Source organism: Hippopotamus amphibius, chromosome 6, assembly GCF_030028045.1.
Source record: "Hippopotamus amphibius kiboko isolate mHipAmp2 chromosome 6, mHipAmp2.hap2, whole genome shotgun sequence".
NCBI classification, from domain to species: Eukaryota; Metazoa; Chordata; class Mammalia; order Artiodactyla; family Hippopotamidae; genus Hippopotamus; species Hippopotamus amphibius.
Genome location: NC_080191.1, coordinates 122,122,558 through 122,143,684, shown reverse-complemented (window position 1 = coordinate 122,143,684; position 21,127 = coordinate 122,122,558). Strand labels below are relative to the sequence as shown.

Here is a 21,127-nt window from a genome sequence, read left to right as displayed (position 1 = left end):
GGGGCTGGGTACTCAGTTGGCCCGGGGATGGAGGAGGCCAGGGCTTAAAACCATGATTACTCAGAGCTGTGTAGGGAGAACAGCCTTCATCCCAGCTGATGTCAGTATTCAGGGGGTTCTGAATGGTGAATTGGGGACTGTGGTACTCAGAGTGTGTCCAGGCAGCATTCCAGACCACCACAGTGGGGTCCAGAAGAGGGAGTCCAGGCTTTGAGGGCTATGCAAAGGTGGGGAGGATTATAGGGTTTTTAAAAAACATTTTCATTGGAGTGTAGTTGATTTACAATATTGTGCTAGTTTCAGGTGTACAGTAATGTGAATCAGTTACACATATCTCACTCTTGCTTAGATTCTTTTCCCATATAGATCATTACAGAGTATTGAGTAGAGTTCCCTGTGCTATACAGTAGGTCCTTATTAGTTATCTATTTTATATATAATTGTGTGTATCCGTCAATCCCAGTCTCAATTTATCCCTCTGATCCCCCCTTCCTCCCCGGTGGGAGGATTATGGCTCTGTGGGAATTGAAGCTTGTATAGTTTGTAGGGCCCACTTTAAGAAAATAATACAAAAAGGATCCACTTTTGCAAATGCCATAAAGCACAGGACCCTGAACAGTTTGCTAGGGCTCTGCTTGGGGCCTCAGCAGGGGCCCATGCAACATGGGGAACATGAAGACATACCGCGGTAAGTCTACCCCTGTGCCACAGAGGTGCTGAGGCCAGGGCTGCAGACACAGTCAGGAGTGGAGACAGAGCCGGAAACCGAGGTGGGAGTCCAACCCAAGTTAGGCTGGGCTCATGAAACCGGGGTGAAGAGAAAGGAGGTGGTTTGATGCTCAGCGGGGGATCTGGAGCTCAGTCCTGGTGTTCCAGATGCCAGACTCAGGGCAGGCAGCCTGACTCCAGACCTCCCTTCCACGTACGAAGGGCTGCATTGGTGGTCAGATGCCAACACACCCAGGTGAGTGCAGATGTTAGGAAGGGCTCACTGCCCTCTGTGTCTCGTGGCCACGTCAGGCAGAAGGTAAGGTCTGATAAGGACTTGCAAATATTAACTCGCGTGTTCATTTAGACATTCAGCAGTTACTTTGTGCATCTTGGAGAAAAAAAAAAGACTAAGGCCCTGTTTCTGTCCTCAAGGAGCTCACTGTCTAAAAGCAGTGGTTCACACCTAAACTTGAAGTAGCCAGCATCCCAAAGGAAGTCACTGTGGGCCCCAAGAGTCTCTGAGTAGTGAGGACTGTTCTGGTTTTAGTATCGAAAGTCCTGTGTTTCAAGAAATTCCTCAGTCCCTGGCAAATAGGGACAGTTGGTCACCCGAGGAGGGAGTTTCAGTGACTTGTTTCCTTGGAGGTAGGAGGGCATCCAGTGAGGTCCCTGGACTCAGCCTTGAAGCCCCATCCGCTTCCCTTCAGAGCGTCCCAGGGAATGGTGGCCTCACACACTTTCTGATCCAGCCCTGAGTAAGCACATCCACGTTTCCCGAGAGTGTGAGCGCTGGTACGAGTTGTAATTCTGAGCCTGCCGCCAGAGGAAAAAGTATAAGGTGCAACAGTGGTGGGGAACGAGGCTGGGAGAAGGCCTCAGTGGCCACCTCTGGGCCAAGCCCAGAATCTGAGGGGAAACAGCAGCCAAGCCAGGTGCAGACCAAGGCCATGAGGTGATGGAGCTCAGAGCAGCCGTGGTCTCTGAGTCAAGAACAATGAACCGACCCACTAGCAAAGGGACTTTCAGAGTTTCTGAGCCCTGTGCCCTGTAGCCACTTGAGCCTTTCCCTGAGGGCAGAGCAGGCTAAGAGGTGCTAGAAGACCACAATGAATGTGGAGGAAACAGTAACCCTTTGTTCCCCCAGGCCTCCCCTAGGCAACAGTCTGTCCAGGTTAGGAACTCACTCTGGATTTTTAATCTGAGATCTTCATGTTTAGTTTATGGCACGCCCACCTGAAGCCACATGCCAAGTATTGTGTATATAAGCAGGTTCTTGGAAGACAGCATCATCAGGATCTCCAAGTTGTTCAAGGTCAGAAACAGATTAAGAAACACTAGACTAAGTGCCTGCTAAGCTCCCTGTTTTCACAGTCTGTGACTCTTTGATAATACTCAAGATCACCTGATGCGAATGTATAAAAAGGATCACAAAGGAAGTAATTGTGGGTGTCCAAGAAGCCCAAGAATTATCACTTTGAGAAATGTACTAAATATTCACATCAGGGAATGCAAAAACAGCTCTCTCTCTTGTGAAAGGGGACCTGTGATGGTTAATTTTATGTGTCAACTTGACTAGGTGCCCGTTGTTTGAGCAAGCACCAATCTAGATATTGCTGTGAGATATTTTTTAGATGTGATTAACATTTAAATCAATAGACCTTGAGTAAAGCAAATGACCCTTCATGATGTTGGTGGGCCTCATCCAATCAGTTGAAGGCCTTAAGGGCAAAGATTGAGGTTTCTCAAAGAAGAATTCTCTTTAAGACTTAGGAGAATAGGAACCCTGCCTGAATTTCCAGCCTACTGCCCAGCAGAATTTAGACTCAAACCGTAACATCAACTCTTATCTGAATTTCTAGACTTCCACCCTGCCCTAGAGATTTCTGGGACTTGCCTGCCCTCACAAGCATGTGAGCCAATTCCTTAAAATAAATCTCAATCTCTTTCTCAATCTCTATCCTATTGGTTCTTTTTCTGTGGAGAACTCCGGCCAGACTACATGACCCCATGAGTCGTTTATTTCAAATACAATACTGGGGATTAACATATGACTCACCAAAATGGTCACCACCGGTGAAGGCAGTCCTGGGGCCATTTGGAACAAATGAGTCCTATTAGACAGGAACAGGGTACAAAGACAAAATCAAAACCAAAACCCAAAACCATACTCTATCAGGTGCTTGTTCCAAGCTTCAAGGAATATGGCCAAAGAACCCGATTTGGTCAGATGGGCTGAAAGCAAGTGGGTTAACATGACATTTTTGTCAAAAAAACGATTTGGCTCAAAATGAATCTCTTTTAGTTTTTAAATGATATACCACTCAGCACTGTTAAACTTTTTCACAACGAGCACATATCCATATTACTTTCATAATTTTTCTAAAAGAAGACATTGACTATTCTCAAAGAGTGTTTTTTTTTTTTGGAGTGCTGGTGGTGGTAGTGGGAAGGTGGCAGAAACAGGCATTAATGCTTCCCCAACACCCCACATGAAGACCACCCCACGGGAATACCCCTCGGCTCGGGGCTGGGGACCAGAGCTGCAGGAAACTCGAAATTTCCACAAGCCTCCTTCCTGGCCCCTGCGTGGAAGAGCCCCACGCTCTTTGGGCAGAAGTGAAAGGTAAAGGGCCCTTGAGGGACTTTCAGATTCCTGAAAAAGCAGTCATTGGGGTGGAGCTTGATGGTGAAAACAGCCACCCCACGCTTTGTCCCTTCTTCCCCACCAGAGGGCCGGGGAAGGTCTAACTCGTTGAGTGTTATTTCACTTAGCAAGTATTTATTGACGTGCATTACATGCGCACACCTGACCAGGTTTTCCGGGAAGAGAAGTCTTGGGGGGAAGCTCTCAGTTTATTAATAAATACCTTCGGCCCAATTTTGAATTTCTTTTCGGGTCACTATTTTTCTTAATAGAGATTCATAATATGTAATCAGGATTCAAAGAAACGCAGTCACTGGCGAAGGGGGCGCGGAGTGAGGAGGGAAATCATGAAAATCCCGGGCCAGGGCAACGCTGAGAGCTGCAGATGTTTGGAGAATCGGGCGGGGCGGGGGACCTGGGACTCCAGGGACCCGCCACCTTCCGGCTCGCCTCCACGCGCCCCACGTGGGCGCCCCACGTGGGCGCCCCACCCGCGCGCGCTCCTGCAAAGGAGCCCCGCGCAGCCGTGACGTCACGGCGTCGGGGCGGGGCCCGCGGCAGGGGCGGGGCCGCTCCCGGATCTCGCGGAGGGGGCGGGCCGGGGGCGGTGGCCCGGAGGGGCGCGCTCGGCCCGTGAGGTGCGGGCGTTTGGAGCCCGCCCGCTCGCCTAGCGGCTGCGGCGGACACATGTGCGGGTCGGGATGTCTGGGCTGCCCACCGTCCCGGAGCAGAGGTGCCTCGAGCAGAGCGCGCCGGACGGGCGGCGCGCAGGCTTCGTGCTGGGGCTGGACGTGGGCAGCTCGGTGATTCGCTGCCACGTCTATGACCGCGCGGCAAGGATCTGCGGCTCCAGCGTGCAGAAGGTGACCGGGGAGCGGGCGTCCGGGCGGCGGGTCTGGGTCGCTCAGGGCACCCGGGATCGGGTCGCGGGGGCGGGAGGGCGGGGCCGCCTCCTCCGGCCTGGACGCGGCCACCTGCAGCGCCGCGGGCCCTCGGTCCTGCGCGGCGCGCTGGCACCGGCCAGGTCTCCTTCTTCCCTCTCGGGGCGCTCCCTTCCTGTCCCGGCTGAAGGCGGCAGGGACTCGATTTGGGACCTGGGGCCGCTCGCTCGCTTCCGCTCACCTGAGGATTCGCCTCTCTGGCCTTACCTAGGCGGGACTGCGGTGACTCCCGGGGCAGGGCAGGGCAGGGCAGGGCAGGGCAGGCTGCGCGGATCCAGCCAGGGGGTGATATGTGACTTGCTTGGTTTTTCCTGCACTTCCTTGATAGACCTCCAACCCTGTCTTTATTTACATTTAAGATTTTCAAATCTTGGTGGAATTTATGTTCGTGATTCAGTTATCATCATTAACTGCTTCTCAAAGTGCTGATGAGCAGCTGACTTCCAGGGATATGAGAAGTATTGGACAAGTTTTGAAGGCTAAGTTGTCATAATACTTTGTTCATTTCCATCTTTGACATTTCATGAACATGTCTTTACTTCTGGTTTGAGAAACCTGTCAAGTCATTAGTTGTTATTAGTAAAGCAGCTAACAGATTAGTATTCTTCTGCTCTCGTTTTAATGAAGTGTTGATTTCTACACGATTGCCAGCGTGCCAAAAATAATGTTGATTCGACATGAGGTTTTTATTTACTCCTCTTTCCAATACCAATATCTTTGTATGTTAGTAGTGTTAGAGGGGACAGGAGCTATTAGTTATCTAACTCCTTCCCAACAGCACTGGACTCCCTCATTTGCTCAGTTCCCACCCTTCTTCCCATCCCCTTAGAAGTGTTTTGCAGCAGCAGGGGTTGCCCAGGAGCAGGTCCAGCCAAAAGACTGGTTTGGACGTTTGTTTTGAAGATTTCCTCATTCTGGTTTCAGGACCAGGACAGGGAGCTGGGACTAGAGCAGCTCCCTGGTGCCTTTTCTGTTCACCTGTGCAGGAACACTGCCCAACCACCCGCACACCCCATTCCTAACCCCACCTGAAAGGACAGATGAAAGGCTGACTCTGTCCTTCAGCACTATGCTCTCTTTATCTTTTTATGAATCTTTATCAGAACGCAATGATACTTTTCACACAGTTTCCCTTATAATTCTAGACACAAAGTACTTTTAAGCAGTGATTTTTTTTTTTAAGGAATTGAAGTATTTGGAACCAAAGGGATACAGAAAGTGTTAGAAGATAAAGTTTCACAGTTGTATAATTTGGGGGGGAATCATTTTTATTAGAAATGAGGTAAGAATCTCGAAGATGAATCGAGATTGCTGTAGGTAGCAGGAGACTAGAGTGGTTTGCTCAGACTCAAAACTGTGCTGAAGGTGTCTGGAAAGGTATGTGAATAAATAAAAATACAGGAGGTCCTTGCCCTCAAAGGATGAAGTACTATATCTTAAATTAAGGAGTTGAAAGCATTGCCTCTCAAACTGTGATAAGAGTTTACAACAGTGCTTCTGAAAGTGTGGTTCCCAGGCTGCGGAGATTGAGAGAGAGAAACTAAGATTTAGAAACTTGTGTAGCTACTTGGCAGAGTCATTTTATGTCTGTTGACCTTAATAACAAAACATTTGGGATTTTACTTTGTATGTCATTTTCCCCTAGGAATTTGTTTTAATTGTGTCTTAAAAATTGTTAGTGCACTATAAATTAGAAGTCAGAAAACAAAACAAAACAAAACTTCAGGTCCTTTACTTCAGATAGCTTGAGTTCTATGGGAAGAATGGTGTTGGCCTACATTGCTTCTTAGCACCAGGTTTATTCATGAGTACAGAATAAATAATTGAATTGCATTTAATCAAAGTATTAGGAATCAGTTTGCTTCATGGGACTCTATGGATTAGACACAGAAGTTGTGTTTATTTTCTCAAGTGAAAAACATACCTCTGCTAATATTATGTTGGAAAAAATATATAATAGAAACCCAAACATCTTAGTATAGGATTTGATCAATATTGCCAGATAAACAGCTTAAAAAAGAGAGAAAGAAAAACTGAAGAGATCACCTTTTAGAGATAAGAACAAAATAGGCTTTGTTGGTCTTTTAATTAAAATTGCAATCCCAAACAGGAAGCTTTGCATTAGAGGGCTAGTACTAGGCCTCTCAGAAGACTTCAATTTTGTCTCTTATGGCATTCCTTTTTTAATGGCAGAGACATATTTTTAGCATTTTTCTATGTTGCATTTAAAAAAGAAATCTTTCTATGGATTCCTAAATATTGGCGTTATATACTAGAGTAGTATTCAGAGTTGGAAATCCCATATGTGAATATTTGATATTTTTAGTTTTTCAAAACGAAGAACGTTCATCGTGTTCCCCATGAGAACATCACGCCTTAGTGAGAAAGTGTGGAAGATAACATCTTGGTTGGAAGAGAAGAACCGAGAGGCCACTCCAGAGGAAACAGTGCACTCTCCAGTACTGTGCACCCTCTGGACAATCTTGAAAAAAACTGGTTGTCTTCTTTTGTTTTTAATTAGCAAAACACGCTTTCTTTTTTAGCTTTGATTACATTCTTGGTCAAATTTCATTTTGGTCTTCTAAACTATTGTGACATGTTTGGGGATGGTGAGCCATGCGGGTTGGTGGAGTGGGAGGAAGTGACCCTGGAGTGTCCCCGACCCTCGCTTGTAGGCTTGACGTGGTGATGGCCACATTGAGTTTTTTGGGGTGAGGAAGTGTTTATTGCAGTTGAGCCATTACAGTCTGTGGTCATGAAAGTCTTGCATGGAAAGAACAGAAATGTTATTTGATAGAGGGGGAATAGGTTTTGTGAAGTCTGTTTCTAATGAGGTCACTGGGGAATAATAGACTCTTCATATCATCCCCATGTCACCCTCATGCTCCCCACATTGTCACTGTTTTCTCACACTTCCTTTTTTTCTCTTTATTTTGGCCTTTTCTTACAGGTTAGGGGTTTTCCTTAAATGGTGATCTTTGGTTGCTTATCTGTTCATATTTTTTAAAAAATATATATTTATTTATTTGTTGGCTGGATTGGGTCTTCGTTGCTGTGCGTGGGCTTTCTCTAGTTGAGAGAGTGGGGGCTACTCTTCATTGCGGTGTGTGGGCTTCTTGTTGCAGTGGCTTCTCTTGTTGTAGAGCAGGCGCAGGCCTCAGTAGTTGTGGCTCGCAGGCCTCAATAGTTGTGGCACGTGGGCTCAGTAGTTGTGGTGCATGGGCTTAATAGCTACGTAGCATGTAGGATATTCCTGGACCAGGGGTCGAACCCGTGTCCCCTGCATTGGCAGGCAGACTTCCCAACCACTGCACTACCAGGGAAGCCCCTGTTCATATTTTCAGTACCATGTCTTACCTCTCTTAGCTATATCTGGTATTTGCAAGTAGAGAACTTCTCTGGTTCAACCCCTCTGGAGAGTAAATCTTGTACCTTTTGGCCGGTTAGGGAGGGCCAGTGGATCTGGTTGGACAAGGGGGCTTGAGGATCCTCATAAAGACTGGATCAATCCTCTGTTGAGCCCCATCCAACACCCCAGCCTTCTGAGGTACCTCTCATTTTCAGGGTTCTACCCCAGAATCTGCCAGGGATTGAACAGAGATGTATATTCTGAGCAGGGAGTTACGTATCCAGTTTTTTCCTCTGCGCTTAGCCCTGTACCACTTACTCCCTCACTGATCGTATTAAAAACATTTGTTAAAACGTGGTCTGAGCTTCCTTGCTCTCTTCTTGTCTTTCTGCATAAACCTTTTTCATATTTTTATTTTAATGAGGAATTGGAGATAAAACGCTTATGTTCAAGCTCTCATTTTAACCTGAAGCCATAGATTCTTTTTATTTTATTTTTCAAATTAGCATACAGTAAAATTGACCGTTTTGGTGAATAAGTTCTGTGAGTTTTTGCACATATATAGAAGTAATCCCCAAAACTCCCTTGTGCCAGCCCTTTATAATCAGACCCGCCTCCCGCACCTGATCTCTGAAAACCACTGATCTGTTTTCCACGACTATAGTTTGGTTTTCTGAGAATGTCATATAAGTGGAAAAATATAGTAAGTAGCCTTTGGAGACTGACTTTTTTTCAACATAATGCCTTTGAGATTCATACATATTGTGTGCATCAATAGTTCATTTCTTTTTATTTCTGAGTAGTAATCTGTTATATGGATGTACCACATTTACTCACCTGTGGAATTACATTTGGATGGTTTCCAGTTTCTGGTGATCTTGAATAGAGCTGCTATAAACATTGGTGTACAGATTTTAATGTGAATAAGTTTTCATTTCTGTGGGGTAAATACCTAGGAGTGGGATTGTTGGGTCACATGGTAAGTGAATATTTACCATGAAGAAATTGCCAAACTTTTCCAGAGTCACTCTACCATTTTGCATTCCTACCAAAACTGTATGTGAGTTCTATTTGTTCTTCAACACTTGATGTTATTAGTGTTTTTTATTGTAGGCATCCTAATAGATGTAGTGTTATCTCATTATGGTTTTGATTTTCATTTGCCTAGTGATGTTGAATATTTCCATGTGCATATTTTCTGTCCATATATCTTTTTTGATAAAGTGCCTGTGCAAGTCTTTTGGCCATTTTTTAATTGAGTTGTTTTCTTACTGTTGAGTTTTGAGGTTTTTTGAATATATTCTGGATATAAATCCTGTGCTGAATATGCAATTTGCAGATATTTTCAACCAGTCTGTACTGGCCTTTTCATTTTCTTAATATCTTTTGCAGAGCAAACATTTTTAATTTCAATGAAGCTCAATTTATCAATTTTTTTTGTTTTATGAATTGTACTTTTGGTGTCATGTCTAAGAACTCGTCACTTAACCCCAAGTCACAAAGATTTTCTGCTATGATTTCTTCTAAGCATTTTATAGTTTTACGTTTTACATTTAAATCTGTGATCCATTTTAAGTTAGGTTTTTTTTGTAAGATGTGATGTTTAGGTTGAGGTTAAGTTTTTATTATTTATTTAGGCTGCATTGGGTCTTAGTTGTGGTGCATGGGCTCTTCATTGCAGTGTGCGGGCTTCTCTCTAGTTGTGGCATGTGGGCTTTAGTTGCAGCACACAGGCTTAATTGTCCCCCTGGGGTATGTGGGATCTTAGTTCCCCTACTAGGGATTGAACCCGCATCCCTTGTTTTGGAAGGTGGGTCCTTTTTTTCCTTTTTTTTTTTTAATTTATTGGCTGTGTTGGGTCTTCGTTGCTGGGGGCGGGCTTTCTCTAGTTGTGGAGAGTGGGGGCTACTCTTCATTGTTGTGCACAGGCTTCTCAGTGTGGAGGCTTCTCTTGTTGCTGAGCACCGGCTCTAGGCACGTGGGCTTCAGTAGTTGCAGCACATGGGCTCAATAGTTGTGGCTCATGGGCTCTAAAGCGCAGGCTCAATAGTTGTGGCGCACAGGCTTAGTTGCTCCGCGGCATGTGGGATCTTCCTGCAGCAGGGATCGAACCTGTGTCGCCTGCATTGGCAGGTGGATTCTTAACCACTGTGCCACCTAGGAAGCCCCCCTCCAATCTTATTCTTTTTCAACATTATTTTGGCTATTTTAGTTCATTTGCCTTTCCATATAAATTTTAGAATCATCATATCTATGTCTATGAAAAAAGCCTAGGATTTTGATATAGAATTGTGGATGAAAATTCTTTTAGCCCTCTAAAAATGTTGAGCCACTTCCTCCTGGTCTTCATGGTTTTGATGAGAAGTCACAGTCATTTGAATCATTATTCTGTGTATGTAATCTGTCTGGTTGCTCTCAATTTTGTTTATTTTCGGTTTTCAGCATTTGAATTATGCTGGATCTGGCTGTGTAATGCTTTGGACTTATCCTGGTAAGAGTTTTCTAAGCTTCTTGAATATGTAGATTTTAAATCTTTCACTGAGCTTGGAATTTTTAACGCTATTACTTCCCTGAAGTAATTTTTTTCTTCACTGGACTCTTTCTTTGCTTCTTTGGGGCCTCTGATGACATAAATATTAAACCATTTTCTCTTGTTCCACAGATCCCTGAGGCTTTATTCTTGTTTTTTCTTTCTGTTGTTCAGATTAGAGAATTTCTATTGATCTATCTTTAAGCCTATTGACTTTCTTCTGTTATCTCCATTCTACTATTGAGCCCATCCAGTATGTTTTTTATTGTAATTATTATATTTTTCTTTTCTTAATTGATTTTTCCAGCTTTATTGAGGTACAATTGACAAATAAAAGTTGTATATATTTAAGGTGTACAAATTGATGTTTTAGTATATGTATACACTTAAAAAAATTTATTTATTTATTTGGCTGCGCTGGGTCTATGTTGCAGCACATGAGATAATTTAGTTGCAGCATGCGAACTCTTAGTTGTGGCATGTGGGATCTAATTCTCTGGCCAGGGATTGAACCCGGACACCCTGCATCCGGAGCGCAGAGTCTTAGCCACTGGACCACCAGGGAAGTCCTGGTATACATATACATTGGTAATTAAATAACATAACTAATGTTAATTAAACTTACTTATCACCTCATGTGGTTACCATTTGTGTGTGTGTGTGTGTGTGTGTGTGTGTGTGTGTGTGTGTGTATTGAGAACACTTGAGAAATGTTCTCTTAGCAAATTTCAAGTGTATTTATTCATCCTGTAACTGAAAGTTTGTATCCTTTGACCACATCTCTCCATTTCCCCCACTCCCCTAATTATTGTGGTTTTTAATTATGAAATTGTCAGAATTTTGTTTTCTCTATGTCTTTCATTTCTTTGCTGAGGCTCTCTATTTTGTTTTCTATTTGTTTCAAAAGAATTCATTCACTCTTACTTCTTGGAGCATTTTTGTAATAGCTGCTTTAAAGTCTTTATCAGATATCTGTGTTATGTTGGTATTGGTATCTAATATCTTTTCCCGTGTGAGCTGAGATTTTTCTGATTCTTAATATACCTTGTAATTTTGGATTATATCCTGGACATTTTGATTATCATGGTATAAGACTCTGGGTCTTGTGTAAAGCCTATGACAAATGTTGACGTTTTTCTCTTAGTAGGCAGTTAATGCAGTTGGGTTCAGGCTACAAATGCCGACCTTGGACTTTGGTTTCAATGTTAATTCTGTTTTTAAGATCTTGGATGTACTATTTGGATCTGCACTGTGTAGTATGTGCCACCTAGAGGTCAGTCTGGGACCTGGGCAGTGGTCTATTTTTTAATTCTGCTTTTAACATCTTTGCTATGTGGTCTGGGATTATATTCATACACTTGCAGCTTCCAGGTGAACCTAGGAATTCATCCACAACTTTCTGGAGGAGCTTTCCCAAGCTCTTCCCTCTCTGAGATCTTTCTGGGACTCTTCAGTTCCCTGAGTCTTCCCCTTTGGGTCCTCTTGCCAGAAGCTGGAGCTTTCATTATCCCATCCTGCTGGGCACTTCCTATGCCCACGTCTGAGGCTAGACATTGGGAGCACACAGAGAGAAAATAGCCATCGGGGGTTCACCTTACCCTCATGGACCCCCAGCTCCTCTGATTAGAGAGGAAGTTTTACGTCCCTGGGTATTTTGGGTGCTTGTTGTTACTGCTGCTACAGGCTCTCCTGATGGGATAGCCAGGAAATAAAAATATGGAGGCGGGGGGATAAAAAAAGAAAAGTGAGGGATTTCTCACATTCCCTCTGAGCATTAGCAAACACTCTCCTGGCGTTTCCACTGCACCCTGGTACCCACTTCTGATTTTCAGGCTGCCTTGAGTCCAGGCCAGAAGAAAAGTGGGAAAAACTCATCACTACTCATCAGTGGTATTTTAATTCTTATCTTCTTCCCCAGTTTCTCCGCCACCATATCCATTTGGCAGTCTACAGATAGCTGCTCCATGCATTCTGTCCAGGTTTTATATCTGTATTCAGTGGGAAAGGGGGTGGAGTATGCTTACTCCATCATAGCTTGAACTGGAACTCAGTACTTTATTTGTTAATTTTAGTTTTTTTCAAGTTTGACTTTTTTTTAAAATTACAAAAACAACACGTCTTCATTGTAGAAACCTGAAAAATAAAGATAAGCTTAGGCAATAAAGATAAAGATAAAATAAAGCCAAAATCTTCTGTAAACTCATGAACTGAAGAAAACTGTTATTTAGGTGTATCATCCTTTTTTATTTTGCATATGTATTTTTTCCATCTTAACAATAAAAATGAATCAGATAATAAATAAAATCTTGCCTTAAATTATTCTAGCCAGTAACCTTTTAAGACCCAGATGCTATTGACTTGACCTAATGTTGTTTTTACTAAATCTTCTCTTTTCCTAAATAGGTAGAAAGTCTTTATCCTCAAGCTGGCTGGGTTGAAATTGATCCTGATGTTCTCTGGCTTCAGTTTGTTGCTGTAATAAAGGAATCTGTCAAAGGTAATTGTATTTATAAAAGTAAAGATAATAAAGTATATTTTGTGTGTAATAAGAGTTTTCCTCACGTATCTGTAGAATTTTGTGGGTTTCCTAAGTTATAATTAGACATACAGTATTTTATTGAGATCACAGTTTTCCATTAGCTTGGGGAGGGGAACATTTGTGGTTTACAGTGAACCACTTTGTCGAGGAAAGGTAACAGCAGCTCTGTCCTCTGCTTGAAGTCTTTTTGAGCTGCAGTATTAAAGCCTGGTCTTCCTTCTTGGTTCCAGGTTGTAGCTAGTGCTGATGTGATTTCCTGTTGTGTGCAAAATACCAGAGGGTTATCAACAAAGTTACAATGCACAGTACCTGCTCTCAGGAGTTTACAACTGGGTTACCCTTACTGTAAAATAAGTCGTGCCCCACCCCCCCTGCCCCCCACCCCCCGCCGTGCAGCCTCTTAATGCAGAGTACTTTCCTGGTCGCAGCCAGGGTATGAAATCTTAGCTCTTTAAGGACATTTTCAGTGCAACTTTATTTAAGAACAAGGCAAAAGAAAACTTGTAAATTTGAAAAGGTCTTTTACTTCATTTTTCTGACTGAAGTTTTTCTCCTTCTCACCTTTCTGGTTTGAAGTATTTCAGAATTTATTAAAAAAAAAGGTTGGACGAATACTACATTGAGCATCTATGTACTTTCTCGTAGATTCAAATGTGTTTTGCAGTGTTTACTTTACCATCCTCTACAAACTTTTTTTCTTATTTGCTGACTCCTGTAAGAGTTGGTTGTGATGTAATAACTTGTCATCCCCAAATACTTCAGTGTTCTCTCCAAAGGAAAGGAGTATTCTCAAAGGGAAACACAATGCAATTATCACACCGGAAATTTAACATTAACCCAGTGATATTTTCTAATACTTGGTCCTCAATATTCCTCTCTTATCTCAGTCCTGAATAACGTTTTTTTCAGTTCAAAATCCAACCAGAGATGAGGCATTGCCTCTAGCAGTCTGTTTAGTCTCCTTTAACCTAGACCATCTTCTTCATGACACTGACAGTTTTCTAAAGTACAGAGCAGTTTAATAGACTGTCCTGTATTTGGGAGTTGTCTAAGTATTTACTTACAGTCAGGTTAGGTTAAATATTTTTTGAAAGAGTACTGTAAAGGGGGTGATGTGTCTTCCTCAGTGCTTGAAATTAAAGTTGTCCCTAATTTGCTCAGTAGAATAAATTGCTTTTTAAAAAGAATATCACAAAAACACTTGAGCTGCTGTGTTTTAAGAAATTTGGACCTTCCAAAATCTGGGTTTTTATTTGCATTCTAGCATCTGTTTGTATGGAAAATAAGATTTGTACTTCAATATTTATACTGCTTTCCCTGAGGACTTTCTCTTGTTGCAATCAACCAGCCTCTGCTATGGGTGGTCATTGCTTAAATTAAGATCCAATTTTTTTGGGATTATCAAGAAGAAAATACAATCTGACTTACTTTAAGTAGCATTTGTTTTTCCCTAATCTCTAAAGCGAAAAGCTCCATGTTACTATTATTAGATTATAACCTCTTTTCCCTTTAAGTAAAAAAAAAAAATACTACAAAATCACCCAAGTAATGCTTTATTTATTAGCTCTAATTGTGTTATTAAAATGCTAAACCCAGTTGTTTTTCTTAAAGATTATATTAAGTGATTTCCTTTCCATATGATAATATTATAAAGGAAAACTTCCTGGGCTTTTAAATATATCTTATCTATCTTTATTTTTAGCCGCAAGAATAGAGATGAATCAAATTGTCGGTCTTGGCATTTCAACACAGAGAGCCACTTTCATTACGTGGGACAAGTAAGTACATTGTGCAGTAAGAGTTCTAATGCTGGGTTCATACCACGGTGAACACGCTGCTGGGAAACCCGTTTGGGAACTTTTAAATTTGTGAAGTAAGTACAGTTTTGCTTGCTTAAGAACAATGAGAATGGACCTACTTTCTGGCTTATTAAATATGCTCCCTGAATGTCAGCTGGCTTAACTTATATAAAGTAAGAGTAATAAATAAAAAGACTGTTGCTTTCATTAAAATTCAAATAAGTGTGGATTGAAGATCTAAAAAATTAGCTTATACCTAAAAAGATTCAAGAGAACCTGACAAATTTCAGAAACATGAGACTGTAAAATGATTTTTATTTTCAGTCCACTCCAAATTTAATATTGAAGTACCTACAGTATATGAGGTATGTATGGATTAAACACAATTATAATACCCTAATGGCTACCATATAGTGAGTACCTGTGATGCTTCCTTTAGGTTCCAGTATCCTTACAGACAAACCTGTCATTTAGTTGTTATGTGTGTTTTTACAGAGAAAGAAACTGAGGCTCAGAGAAATAAGTAAGTTATTTAAGGTCACTCAGTTAATAAATCAAGCCAAGATTTCAAATTATCTTTTTTTTGATCCCTAAGAATTTGCTCTTTCTACTACCCCCATTTTGCCTTCAACATGTGTTTCTTGTCTTAAAAGCAGTAACAACAAAAACACTGTAAAATATTTCTTTGTTACGAAGTCCTAGATGCCAAAGGGCATCTTGAGCTTGGGGTGGTGGGGAAGAAAAGGCTAACAAGGACTTGGCCTTTAATTCAGTGTTAGGAAAGAGGAAAAAGATTACATTTTCCAATAGTTGACTGGGTGGGATTAAGATGGTGGAGTGGGTAGACCCTAAGCTCACCTCCTCCGACAAACCCATCAAAGCTACAACTGCATATAGAACAACTCTGTCTGAGAGCAACCTGAAGACTAGCAGAATGGCTCTTCTACAGCCAAGGTTATTAAAGAAAGAACCATATGGCGTCTGGTAGGAAGGAAGGAGAAATGATCTAATCGGGACCCAGAGGAGGGGGCTGCCACAGGCTTGGGCATCCTCTTTAAGGGGCAGGGGCTTTGAGCCCCATATTGGGCACCCTAGCCCTGAGGTCCAGCACCAGGAAGACAAGCCTGCTTGGTTTGAAAACCAGTGGGGCTTATCAGAGAGCTGTAGAAACTGAGACTCCAATCTTGAAGAGTGTGCACAGAGTCACCTGCTCCCAGTCCCAGTGCAGAAGCAGCAGATTGAAAACACCTCACGGTCTGGGGCCAGCCTGCCAGAAGTGCCCCAGCACACCTCCCAGCCTGCACTGGGCTCCTGCTCCAGCACCACCTGCTCCAGTGCTGCTCCCAACCAAGCCAGAAATAACTGTTGCACCAGGAAGAAGCTGAGCTAAGCTCACATTTACAGCTCTAGCCCCTCAGGCCCCAGCCCTGCCTCTGACCAAAGCAGAGACCACCATCACAGTGGGGAGAAGTGGTGTTAGCTCATATTTGCAGCTTTAGGCCCTTTGGCTCTGGGCCTGCCCTAAGCCTGGGAGAAGCCCTGGCTCACACCTGGCTCCAGTTCTAACCACTCCTGCTCCAGCCCTATGCCCTGCCAGGGTGGCAGCTGCCAGTGCACCCCAGGTGAAGACACGGTTAGTGCTCACTTCAGGTCCAGCCCTCCCACCAAAACCACTGGGCACATGCAGAGTGCATGGGGATGCTCCCACACAAGGACATGCCTTTAAGACTGGGATAAGTAACTGTTTCACCACATTTCATAGAGACAAAAAGAGAAAGTCAAACAAAGTGAGAAGACAAAGGAATATGTTCCAAATGAAAGAATAAGAAGAAACCCCACCCTGGGAGCACAGTGGTTAAGAATCTGCCTGCCAATGCAGGGGACACAGGTTTGATCCCTGGTCCGGGAAGATCTCACATGGCATGGAACAACTAAGCCCATGCACCACAACTACTGAGCCTGTGCTCTAGAGCCCGTGAGCTACAACTGATGAGCCCATGCACAGCAACTACTGAAGCCCATGCGCCTAGAGTCCGTGCTCTGCAACAAGAGACACCACTGCAATGAGAAGCCTGCGTACCTCACTCGCTGCAACTAGAGAAAGCCTGCACACAGCAATGAAGACCCAACATGGCCAATAAATTAAATAAATAAATAAATAGATATTAAAAAAAAAGAAGAAACCCCATTAAAAAAAGCCCTAATGAAACAGAGATAAATAATTTACTTGATAAAGAGTTTAAAGCAATAGTAATAAAAATGCTCACTGAACTTGGGGAAATGATAAAGGAACACAGTGTGAACTTCACAAAGAACTAGAAAATGTAAAAAAAACAACATGAAGAGCTGAAGAATACAATAATTGAAATGAAAAATTCACTGGAAGGAATTACCAGCAGATTAGGTAATACAGAGGAATGCATAAGTGACCTGGAAGACAAAATAGTGGAAATCACCCCATCAGAACAGCAAAAAGAAAAAAAAAATTTTTTTTAAGGATAGTTTAAGGAATCTGTAGGATAACATCAAGCATACTAACATTCATGTTACACAGGTCCCAGAAGGAGATGAGAGAGAGGGGCAGAGAACATATTTGATGAGATTATGGCTGAAAACTTCCCTAACCTGAAGAAGGAAACAGATACCCAGGTCCAGAAGCACAGAGTCCCAAACAAGATGAACCCAAAGAGACCCACATGAAGACATATTATAATTGAAATGGCAAATGTTAAAGAGATAATTCTAAAGACAGCAAGAGAAAAACAAAGAGTCACATACAAAGGAACCCCCATAGGGCTACCAGCTGATTTTTCAGCAGAAACTTTGCAGGCCAAAAGGGAGTGGCATGATATACTTAAAGTGCTGAAAGGGAAAAATGCACAACTTAGGATACTCTACCCAGCAAAATTATCATTCAAAATTGAAGGAAAAACAAAAAGTTTCTCAGATAAGCAAAAACTAAGAGTTCACCACTACTAAACTGGCCTTACAAGAAATGTTAAAAGATCTTTTTTTAAAATTAATTAATTAATTTGCTGCATTGGGTCTTCTTTGCTGCACACGGGCTTTCTCTAGTTGTGGCAAGTGGGGGCTACTCTTCGCTGAGGTTCGCTGGCTTCTCATTGTGGTGGCTTCTCTTGTTGTGGACCATGGGCTGTAGGTATGCAGGTTTCAATAGTTGTGGCACTCAGGCTCAGTAGTTGTGGCTCATGGGCTTTAGAGCACAGGCTCAGTAGTTGTGGCACACAGGCTTAGTTGCTCTCCAGCATGTGGGATCTTCCTGGACCAAGGCTCAAACCTGTGTCCCCTGCTTTGGCAGGCAGATTCTTCACCACTGCACCACCAGGGAAGTCCCAAAAGATCTTCTTTAAGTGAAAAAGAAAGGTCTATAATGAGAAATAAGAAAATATTTGAAGGGAAAAAAAAGACAAAATTGTAAAATCAACTACTAATCAACTATAACTACAATAACTACAATAAACAGTTAAGGGATACAATAAAAATGTAAACTATGACACCAAAACATAAATTGTTGGCGGGGGGGTGGTTAGTAAAGAAAAAGTGGAGCTTTTAAAATGTGTTTGAACTTAAATGATTATCATTCTAAAACAAGTAGATATATTTATAGGTTGATATATATGAACCTCATGGTAACTCAAATCAGAAACCTACAATAGATACACAAAAAGCAACAAGAAAGGAACCTGGACTTCCCTGGTGGTGCAGTGATGAAGAATTCACCTGCCAATGCAGGGGACACAGGTCAATCCCTGGTCTGGGAAGATCCCACATGCTGGGGAGCAGCTAAGCCCATTCACCACAACTACCAAGCCTGCACCCTAGAGCCTGAGAGCCACAACTTATTGGAGCCTGTGTGTCACAACTACTGAAGCACATGTGCCTAGAGCCTGTGCTCCACAGCAAGAAAAGCCACCACAATGAGAAGCTCATGCACAACAATGGAGAGTAGTCCCTGCTTGCCACAGCTAGAGAAAGCCCATGCACATCAATGAAGACACAATGCAGCCAATAAATGAATAAATAAATTTATTTTAAGAAAAGAGAGAAATGAACCCAAACATATTTTGAAATTTATCAAACCCAAAGAGAGGAGATTAAAAGAAGAAGAAAAGAACAAAAAACTACAAAAACAACCAGAAAACAAGTAACAAAATGGCAATGGATACATACCTATTAATCATCACTTCTAATGTAAATAGACAAAATGCTCCAATCAAAAGACATAGGGTAGCTGATTGGATTAAAAAAAAAAAGCAACATCCATGTATATGCTGCCTACAAGAGATTCTTCAGAGCTAAAGACACACATACTGATAGTGAAGGGGCTAAAAAAGATATTTCATGCAAATGGAAACAAAAACCTGGGTTTCTAGTACTCATATCAAACAAAATAGACTTTAAAACAATTTATAAAAAAGACAATTTAGGGCATTAAATAATGATAAAGGGTCAATCCAAGAAAAGGATATTAGACTTGTTAACATATATGAACCCAATACAGGAGCACCAAAATATATAAAGGAAATATTAACAGACATAAGTGGAGAAATTGACAGTAATACAATAATAATACGGGAATTTAATACCCCAATCACATTAATGAATAGGTCATCCAGACAGAAAATTAATAAGGAAACATTGGCCTTAAGTGACATATTAGACCAGGTGGACTTAATAGATATCTATAGAACATTCCATTAAAAACAGCAGAATACACATTTTTCTCAAGTGCACATGGAACATTCTCCAGGATAGATCACATGCTAGGCCACAAAAGAAGTAGCAGTAAATTTAAGAAGATTGAAATTAAGTCCAGCATCTTTTCTAGTTTCTAGATGTGAAACTAGAAATCAGTTGCAAGAAGAAAACTGGTAAAAACAGGAACAAGTGGAGACTGAAAATATGCTACTAAAAATCCATTGGGTCAACAAAGAAATGAAAGAAGAAATCAAAAAATACCTTCGGATGAATGAAAATAGAAACACAACCTTCCAAAATCTATGGGACACTGCAAAAACAGTTCTAAGAGGTCAGTTTATAGTGATAGAAGCCTACCGCAAGAAACAAGAAAAATCTCAAACAACCTAATTTTCCATCTAAAGGAATTAGAAAAAGAACAAACAAAGCCCAAAGTCAGCAGAAGCAAGAAAATAATAAAGATCAGAGTGGAAATAAATAAGATAGAGACCAAAAAATAATAGCAAAGATAAGTGAAACTAAGAGCTGTTTTTTTTGAAAAGATAAAAGTGATAAACTTTAGCCAGACTCATGAAGAAAAAGAGTGCTCAAATTTAAAAAATAAGAAATGAAGTAGAAGTTACAACTGATATCACATAAATACAATCATAAGAGATATTGCAAACAGTAATATGCCAACAAATTGGACAACTTAGAATAAGTAAATACATTCTGAGAAACATACAGTTTTCCAAGACTGAATCAGGAAGAAATAGAAAATCTGAATAGATTGATTATTAGTATTGAAATTGAATCAATAATCAAAAGACTCCCAACAAACAAAAGTCTGGGGTGAGATGACTTCACAGAGGAATTCTACCAAACATTTAAAGAAGAATTAATATCTATCCTTCTCAAACTGTTTCAAAAAATTAAAGAGGAGAGAACACTTCCCACCTAATTCTGTGAGGCCAGCATTACCCTGATACCCAAATCAGATAAAGATACTACAAAAAAAAATTTTACAGGCCTGTATTTCTGATGAAATAGATGCAAGAATCCTCAACAAAATATTAGCAAACCAAATTCAACGATATATAAAAAGGATCATACATTATGATCAAATGGGATTTATTCTAGGGATGCAAGGATGGTTCAATATCTTCAAATCATTTAACAGGATGCACCACATTAACAAAACCAATGATCAAAATCACATGATCATCTCAATGGATGCAGAAAAACATTTGGCAAAATTCAATATCCATTCATGATAAAAACTCTCAACAAAGTTGTTGTAGAAGGAACAAACCTCAACATAGTAAAGGTCATATGAGAAACCCACAGCTGGTGAAAAGCTGAAAGTATTTCCTCTAAGATCAGGGACAAAGTGAGGATGCCCACTCTTCCCACTTCTATTTAACTTAGTATTGGAAGTCCTAGCCACAGCAATCAGACAAGAAAAAGAAAAGGCATTCAAATTGAAGGGAAGAAGTAAAACTAACACTGCAGATGACATGATTCTGTATAAGGAAAACCTTTGACTCCACCAAAAAGACTGTTAGAACTAATAAATGAATTCAGTAAAGTTGCAGGATGCAAGATTAATATATAGAAATTTGGTGCATTTCTATACACTAATAATGAAAGAAATGAATCCCATTTATAATCAAATCAAAAAGAATAAAATATCTAGGAATAAATTTAATGAAGGATGTGAAAGACCTGTACTCTGAAACCTATGACATAGATGAAGGAAACTGAAGACAATATAAATAAATGGAAAGATATCCCCTGTTCATGGGTTAGAAGAACTAGTATTATTAAAATATACAAACTGCTCAAAGCAATCTACAGATCTAGTGCAATCCCAATCAAAATACCTATGACATTTTTCACAGAACTAGAACAAATAA

The 21,127-nt window shown here is 41.3% G+C and overlaps 1 protein-coding gene across 2 annotated transcripts in view; it reads left to right on the top strand.

The window, feature by feature from the left end:
* The first annotated feature begins 3,958 nt into the window (after positions 1 to 3,958).
* GK5 (glycerol kinase 5) overlaps positions 3,959 to 21,127 on the top strand; it is an 82,547-nt gene continuing 65,378 nt past the window's right edge. For both annotated transcript variants that reach the window (XM_057738250.1, XM_057738249.1), the window contains exons 1-3: positions 3,959 to 4,218; positions 12,579 to 12,672; positions 14,417 to 14,492. In XM_057738250.1, coding sequence (XP_057594233.1) covers positions 4,057 to 4,218; positions 12,579 to 12,672; positions 14,417 to 14,492 — 332 coding nt within the window. In that variant the 5' untranslated portion in view covers positions 3,959 to 4,056. The remainder of the gene's footprint in view (positions 4,219 to 12,578; positions 12,673 to 14,416; positions 14,493 to 21,127) is intronic.